At 36.7% G+C, this 7,692-nt stretch overlaps 1 protein-coding gene across 1 annotated transcript; it reads left to right on the top strand.

Moving 5' to 3' along the window:
* The first annotated feature begins 1,781 nt into the window (after positions 1-1,781).
* On the top strand, positions 1,782-6,832 carry LOC132640909 (RGG repeats nuclear RNA binding protein A-like). Its single transcript, XM_060357723.1, has 7 exons — positions 1,782-2,175; positions 4,188-4,509; positions 4,665-4,730; positions 4,822-4,954; positions 5,232-5,390; positions 5,488-5,535; positions 6,295-6,832. Exons 1-7 carry the CDS (start codon positions 1,995-1,997, stop codon positions 6,493-6,495), a joined length of 1,110 nt encoding a protein of 369 aa, XP_060213706.1. The 5' UTR covers positions 1,782-1,994; the 3' UTR covers positions 6,496-6,832.
* The last annotated feature ends 860 nt before the right edge of the window (positions 6,833-7,692 follow it).

The following is a 7,692-nucleotide window of genomic DNA, read 5'->3' as shown; positions in this document are numbered from 1 at the left end:
AAGTTGATTAGTGAGAATGATTTCATTGCGGTAGTCTTTATGACCTTTGCTATATTTTACTTGAATATAAATTCCACAAGAAGTAGTCAAGAGTTTTTTTTCTTTCTGTAATTCCTTTTATTTTTAGTTCTCTTCTCGTATCAAATAGAGATGTTACTATTTTCAATAGTTGTATAAATGCACTTTAGTTTTTATCTGGTTGAAAACCGTCTTTCATTATTAATTACTTCATTGTTCTTTGAGGTGAAGGATGATCCAGACAAGGGTCAAACTATTACTAAGTTGTGTTTTCGCTAAAGGCATGCTAAAAATCTTTATTGTCACTGATCTAAAAATTGGTGTTAATGAGTCCTTTGTTACAAGTTGTCGTTTATTTTGGGAATTATGTTAGCTTTTGCTTACTATGAAGTTATTATCTTCAATCCTTATATATGTGGAAGAGTAGAGTGATTGCAACACACGTTTGTTGTTTGTTGTTAGCCTTCTTTTTTCCATTTTAGTTCTAGAAGTTGATGGTCAAAATTTGTAAAAATCTCAAGTATTCATATTTTACTTCATGATCCACTGCTTATTGAACTAAATATTTATCGGTGGAAGTGAAAGTTTTAAAGTACTCATTGAATTGAGTACAAACTACTTGATTATTGTCAATAGTAATGAGACTATTCTCTCTTAATGTATTGACAATCTAATCTTAAATTAGTATCTATAGGCAATCGATGTACGGGCCTTTGGCAATATCTTGAATGTTAAAGGTGTTTTTAGGCTCAAATATTGCACATATATTTATACATTAGTGTTTACAGTCCAATTGACGCAAGTGCCTTTTGCACTTTCTTGAATGTTAAAGGTGTTTCTAAGCTCGAATATTGTACATATATCTACATGTGAGTGTCTATAGACCAGTTCATGATGCAAGAGTGGCACTTTCTTGAATGTTAAAGGTGTATTTAGTCTCGAATATTATACATACATCTATACATGAGTGTCTACAGTCTAATTGATGCAAGGGCGGCCTTTGACACTTTCTTGAATGTTAAAGGTGTAGGCTCAAATATTGTACATATATACGTGAATACTAGGTTGAAATTAATTTAAAAAGAATATTCTAAGTTGAACATATAATTTTGTAAATTTAGCTATACGTTGATTTGTACTTCACTTAGCAAAGGAAAAAGGTTTGGAAAATTTTAAGCCTGGTATGGCTTCAGCCTCTGCTTTGTATTGCTGCACTTGGTAGTTAACAAACCTAATAATAAGTTGGTATTTTTTTTAGTTTTGAATTCACGTGTTCTCTTATTTGAATATAAGAAAAATGATACTTAAAGTAAAGCATGTATTAGAACTCTTCTTCTTTTCCTATTTCTTTAGAAAGAAATTGATAATGAAAAATGCAGTTCAACTAACAACTAATTCCAAACAGTAGTATCTTTTTTATTTAATCAATATAATAAAATTAAACTTTCTATGCATATACAATGATTTTTTTATTTTATTTTTATCTATTCTATCTAAATTAATTTTATGAAAACTTATTGGTATTTTTATAATCGCGCGAAGCGCGAATAAATTTACTAGTAGAATAAAAAATTAGAGACCGGGACAAAAATTAAAGACCACCGCAAGATAGGAGCCAGATTAGTTATGCTAAAGCCCAAACCAAACGACCCCTAAAAGTTATAAAGCCCACAAACCAGGGAAGCACCACAGAGTCCACACCCACTACTACTCAGTGCACCTTCCCACACTGAATCCCCCTTCCATAGGGGTATTAAAGATTAGGTTCACTTGTCACTCATCTGCCGCATTGTCTAGGGTTTTCAAGAATTCCCACACTCTCTCTTTACAACCAGTTTCAGTCTATTAAGACACCATCACCATATCCCAATAATGGGTTCTAATCAGTAGTGTTTTATGTTTGAATTAAATCTTTGCTAAAGATACATAGTATCTTGTATCTCTCTCCATCTATACAGAAAAAAAGATCCATAAAAATGGCAACTTTGAACCCATTTGACCTTCTTGATGGTGATACTGAGGACCCAAGTTTGTTTGTTGTAGCTAAGCAGGTTCTTCCTGCTTCTGTTCCCAACAAGAAGGGTGCTGCTCAGGTTACACAACAAGCTAAGCCTACTACTAAGTTGCCCTCAAAGCCCTTACCTCCATCTGAGGCTGGTAATTCTTCGATTTCCTGTCCATCTTTGTAGTTTCTTGTCCTTCGATTTCCGGTTACTATCTGCTGTATCATATTAGTTTGCCGCAGTTACTGTTACTTTTCTTTATAATGCTTATCTATAGTATTTTGCCGCGGCTTCTTTACTTTCATCAACCCTTGCCTGACTTTTTTTGTGGGATTGCACTGGCTATGTTGTTGTACTTTGCTTGTGGATGATAACATGTGCTTTGTACCATGTGCATTACCCCAGGTGTTCCCACCTGACATCACTTTATAAAGCTCCATCCGTTTCAATTTATGTGTCTTGGTTTGACTAAGCACGGAGTTTTAGAAAGTATTTTTTTTTTGAATGTTTTGGTCTTAAATTAAATAGTACCAAGAAATTCTTTGTTTGCCATGTGGTATGACGAAATTAAAGAGTTGCTAAATTAGGAAAGAGTCATTTTTTTGTAGCAGACTAAGAGCCTGTTTGGATGGGCTTAAAAAAAGCAGCTTATAAGCTCCAGCTTATAAGTAAAAAAAAAATAAGTTGGGGTAGGCCAACTTATTTTTTTGGGCTTATAAGTTGTTTCCAGCTTATAAGCTGCTTTAGATAAGCTAAGCCAAATAGGTTCAATTATTTTTTTGGGCTTATTTTAAGCACAAAATGACTTTAAGCTGGCCAGCCAAACACTCAAACAAGCTGAAAACAGCTTATAAGCAACTTATAAGCCAATCCAAACGGGCTCTAAAAGGGAAAGTAGGACAAACAAATTGAAATAGAGGGAGTAATAATTTAGATACTTTTGCTTTGTTGCATGCTTTGCTATGTGGCGTTTTTGTTTTATGCATGCTTTGCTTTTTTGGCGTTTTTGTTTAATGCATGTTTTTTTTGGCGTTTTTGTTTATGGTGATAGTTAGTGAATGTAGCCGCCAGGATCTGGTTATGATGTAAATCTGTAGTCCTTATTCAATTGGTGTCGAACAAGTGTTTAAAGGGCAGCCCGGTGCACTAAGCTGTGTTTAGAGTTGTTTTTTTCCTGTGCTTTTAATGTCATTATACTCAAACCTGAAGTTTTCAGCTTTATTATTTCTATCGTATTACCTATTGACTAGTCTTGAGAAGTCCATGATAGTATATTTTCTTGTCTTTGCTTAGCGAGAGGCTGTACGTTCAATCCATAAAGTATGCTCCAACCCAAATTAGTTGTGTCTGGCTATATATCCATTGCGCTCTCTTCATGTCCATTTCATTCTAATACGTTCTTCTATGGCAAATTGGGGGTTCTCTAAATCCCATATTTGCCCCTACACGACAATCAAGTTTCCAACCAGAATACTCTTGAAGATAATGCAAGCGGAACTAAAATGACTAAGTTTGTTGGTTCCTCATATGGACCCTTTCGTTCTACTGTGTTATGTTCTTGGCTAGTTCTTATCCAAAGAAGTTTTAGTAAATCTGAGACAGCTCATCTCCTCCGATTTCAAGCTGCCTTGTCCAACTTTATCATCTTATATCATCAAATTGTTGCAACTAAGGACTAGTGCATCTGCATGTTTACACTCTTCTCGTAGGTCGTATATAACTTCTTTCATGGTGACACTTTTAGTTCATAAATAATAAATGGCAGTTTCTTCAATGTTTTGTGGCCTGTTGTCTGTTATTTTGATGGTATGGTAGCTTGTTGTTAGTAGATGGAAAGATGAATGTTCAGCTAGTTGGTTACTAAAGATAAGTTGATTGGCTGTTGTTTCCGTATTGAGGTTGTACTTGAATAAGGGAAATTTCCATTCATCTGGCCTTAATGTTCTCCTCTCTCTCTCTCTCTCTCTCTCTCTCTCTCGCGGATACCATCACGTTGGCCTAATTGTCATTGCTGACCTTCTTTGTTTAAGTTCTATGATATTAATGAAAACAATGTAGATGTTTTGTTACCATTTTGTTTTCTTCTGTTGTACTCCATGATCACCACTCGCGAGTCCTCCAATGGAAGTTCTCTCTGTTCTTATTTGTCTGATGATTTTTGAGCAGTGAGGGAAGCCAGGAATGATGGCCAGCGTGGGGGAGGTCATGGGGGACCACGTGGAGGATTCCGTGGACGCGGGCGCGGTCGTGGGTTTAACCAAGATTTTGCTGATGGTGAGAATACATTTGGCAGCAGTAATGGGTTCTCTGGAGGGTACAAAGCTTCAGAAGATGGAGAGTCAGGGAAGCCCTCTGAAAGGAGAGTTGGATACGGAGTACCACGCGGGGGGTATCGTGGTGTTCGACGTGGTGGTTTTAGCAATGGAGATGCTGCGGATGGTGAACGTCCCAGGAGAGCGTTTGAGCGACGAAGTGGAACTGGACATGGGTAAGTCATTTAAGGGAGTTACTAATTACTACATAAGCCAAGTGGATTCTACTTTTTTTGGGGGTGGGGTGGGGGGTCTCAACTCTCTAATGTGCTTATTTAGCTGGAATGCTTTAATGTATTAGTAATTATGTACCGATCGTCTTACTATACAGGTATGAATTTAAACGAGAGGGCGCTGGTCGTGGGAATTGGGGAACTTCCACTGATGAGCTTGCACCGTGAGTGCTTTCATCTCAATTCCTTCTTTATTCATCATGTTTTTTGTTTCTTATATAGTTTTAAAAGTTTTGTTATGGCATCTGAGTTCAGGGAGACTGAGGTACCTGTTAATGAAGGAGAAAAGATTGTTGATGCCGAGAAACAAGATGGGCAGGCAGATGCTGCAGATGCCAGTAAGGACGCTCCGGCAGTTGAGCCAGAGGAGAAGGAACCTGAGGAGAAGGTAACTTTCAGCATTTTTTGGGGCTGTTCTCCACTCTTTTACATGGTCTACTTCTATTTGTTGCAAATTAATCTGTCTCAGTGCATAGTTTTTATCTTGGGGATTTACTGGTTCTTCTACGACGAGTGATATGATTTTGTAGTGGACAGTACATGCAGTTGTTTTTTGGAGCAGCTTTAAGTTTTAATATCAAACTCTGGTGGATTAGGTTGCCTTGCATTTGTTCATGTTGCTTATGGATCTTTTATTTTAAACGACATTCTTGCTTGATATGTAGGAAATGACCCTAGAAGAGTATGAGAAGGTACTGGAAGAGAAGAGGAAAGCCTTATTGGCTCTAAAGCCTGAAGAAAGAAAGGTTAATTTGGACAAAGAGTTTGAGTCCATGCAACTTTTATCAAACAAGAAGAGTGACGATGAGGTCTTCGTTAAATTGGTGAGCTGTTCGGCATTTAGTTGCTTTAATGTGCTATTAGATACTTGATTATGCTCTATTAGTATGTTAATAACCGTGCTTGAAACATGTCACCCAGGGTTCTGAGAAAGAGAAGCATAAGGAGGCAGTGGAAAAAGCCAAGAAGGTACTTCAGGTTTCTTAGAACTTTGAAACATCTATTTTTGTTTGCAGCAAGCTGGTTTGTTGTATATTGCATCTTCTTGGGAGTCTATGCTATCTCATTATCCTACTGCTATATGAAGTCTTGACATCTTTTACTTTTCAACCTATTCCACTTTTCCTTCTTGCTGCTCCCTACATTGTTGTCGGGAATACAATGTGAAGGGAACAAAGCTCTATACATGCCTAAGAATGCGAGAAGATGCATATAATAAGTGTGGGTGAGGGAGGGATGCTCTGTCCATGCCTATCTATGCGGGAGGATGAGCCCCCTCCAATAAACAGAAGGGTTGAATACTTGAGTAATGAAAAGTAGGAAATGTTCATATAGAACTACCTTGAAAACTTTTTGTTGTAAAACTTCTGAATGAAGTCACAGAGTTTCTAACTCACTAATTGCTTTAACAAATGTCATCTGAAAAAGCGCTTATAGAAAGTTACTTAGTTGTGCCTGACTCAAGCTCCAATGTAACTTTTGTTTTGCCTTGGTGGGTTAGGGATTGGGTGGGGCATGTATATTTTAATAAGGGGCTCACCTTAAGCTTGGTTAACCTTTCTCCCGAGGCCAGATGCAATAGACAACCAAACATTTGTATTTCTTAAGAGCCTGATAGTGTGCACTATGGTTGAATTTTCCACCCCACATATATCAAACTGGTACAAAAGTTGCTTAAATGGATAAGAGGTTTAAATGCTGAAGACTTTTATTTATATTTTTTTGCAGACAAAAAGTATCAATGAGTTTCTGAAGCCTGCCGATGGAGAAAGTTACTATCGCCCAGGTGGCCGGGGAAGGGGACGTGGTCGTGGAAGGGGTGGTTCTGTTGGAAACAACAGTGTTGAAGCACCATTTGTAAAAGCACCATTCAAAAAAGCACCATCCATTGAAGATGTAGGGCAGTTCCCTTCCTTGGGTGCCAAGTAAGGAAGCAGAATTTAATATCTGGGCTCGTCTCTACTTTCGCACCATTTATCATGTTTGGGCTCAATGATGGAAGAATATCTCCGGGGATCTATTCCTGTATTAGAATTATCTGCAAAACCTTTATAGTTCATCTAATAGTGTAAATTTAGATGACTTTCTGGGATTTTATGCCCTTAGTATTTATTTACTTTTGCCATGCATGAATACCATTTCCTTCATTTAGGCATTAGAGTTGCTTTTACATTTTTTATTTTAGTTAAGAGATCAGGCTCTGATCTGGAGATTTTATCATAAAACAATTTTGTTCCTTTTTGCAAGCATTGTTTTGTAGGTCTAATTATTGTCTTACTCAAGCAATACTTCATGGATTTATGTTCTTTGCTGTGATTCTTAATGTGTACTAAATGACTTGACTAGAATTAAGCTGTTAAAATTTTGGTTGCTCTAATTGCTAAAATTACATAATTCCCAGCCAGAAATTAGGTTTTCGGAGGCATGTTCCTACTCCCGATTCATTCATTACCTACTTGTTTTCTTGATCCGGTGTAAGCTTCCACTTTGGATTAAAGCGTTGCAGCAAGATTGCTAAGCTAATTAAAGGACATGAGCTACTTCGTAAGGTTTGCATCCCAAAAAATAGAAAAAGATAGCAAGTATTTAAGCATAACTTCGAGTCTAAATTTGGTGCTCTTGTAAATGTGAAGCTTGTGTGTCAACCTGCTTTCTAGAGCCTGTTTGGATGGGCTTATGCCTATAAGTTGTTTGTGCCTATAAGCTGCAAACAACTTTTATAAGTTAAAAAAAATAAGTTGGGGTAGTTTTACTTATTTTTTTTGATTTATAAACTGTTTTCAGCTTATAAGCTGCTTTAGATAAGCTAAGTCAAATGGATTCAATTATTTTTTTGAGCTTATTTTAGGCACAAAATGACTTTAAGTTGGCCAGCCAAACACTAAAAAAGCTGAAAACAGCTTATAAGCAACTTATAAGCCAATCCAAACAGGCTCCTAGTGTACGAACTATTCATGTCTTAAAAGGCGTTGAATTTGGTTTTATAATTTTCTTTTTATAAGTTATATTTGCCCTTTTAGTCCCTTAAGTATTGACACATTTTGATTTAATTGCTTGTATTATCTTGCTAAGTATATTGAATGTTCGATTATTTGAATAGGTTCTGGTCAACATGAGATTGGATGA

Source organism: Lycium barbarum, chromosome 1 (assembly GCF_019175385.1).
Source record: "Lycium barbarum isolate Lr01 chromosome 1, ASM1917538v2, whole genome shotgun sequence".
Taxonomy (NCBI): domain Eukaryota; kingdom Viridiplantae; phylum Streptophyta; class Magnoliopsida; order Solanales; family Solanaceae; genus Lycium; species Lycium barbarum.
The sequence above is the reverse complement of the archived record's forward strand: the minus strand, read 5'-3'. Positions and strand labels throughout refer to the sequence as shown.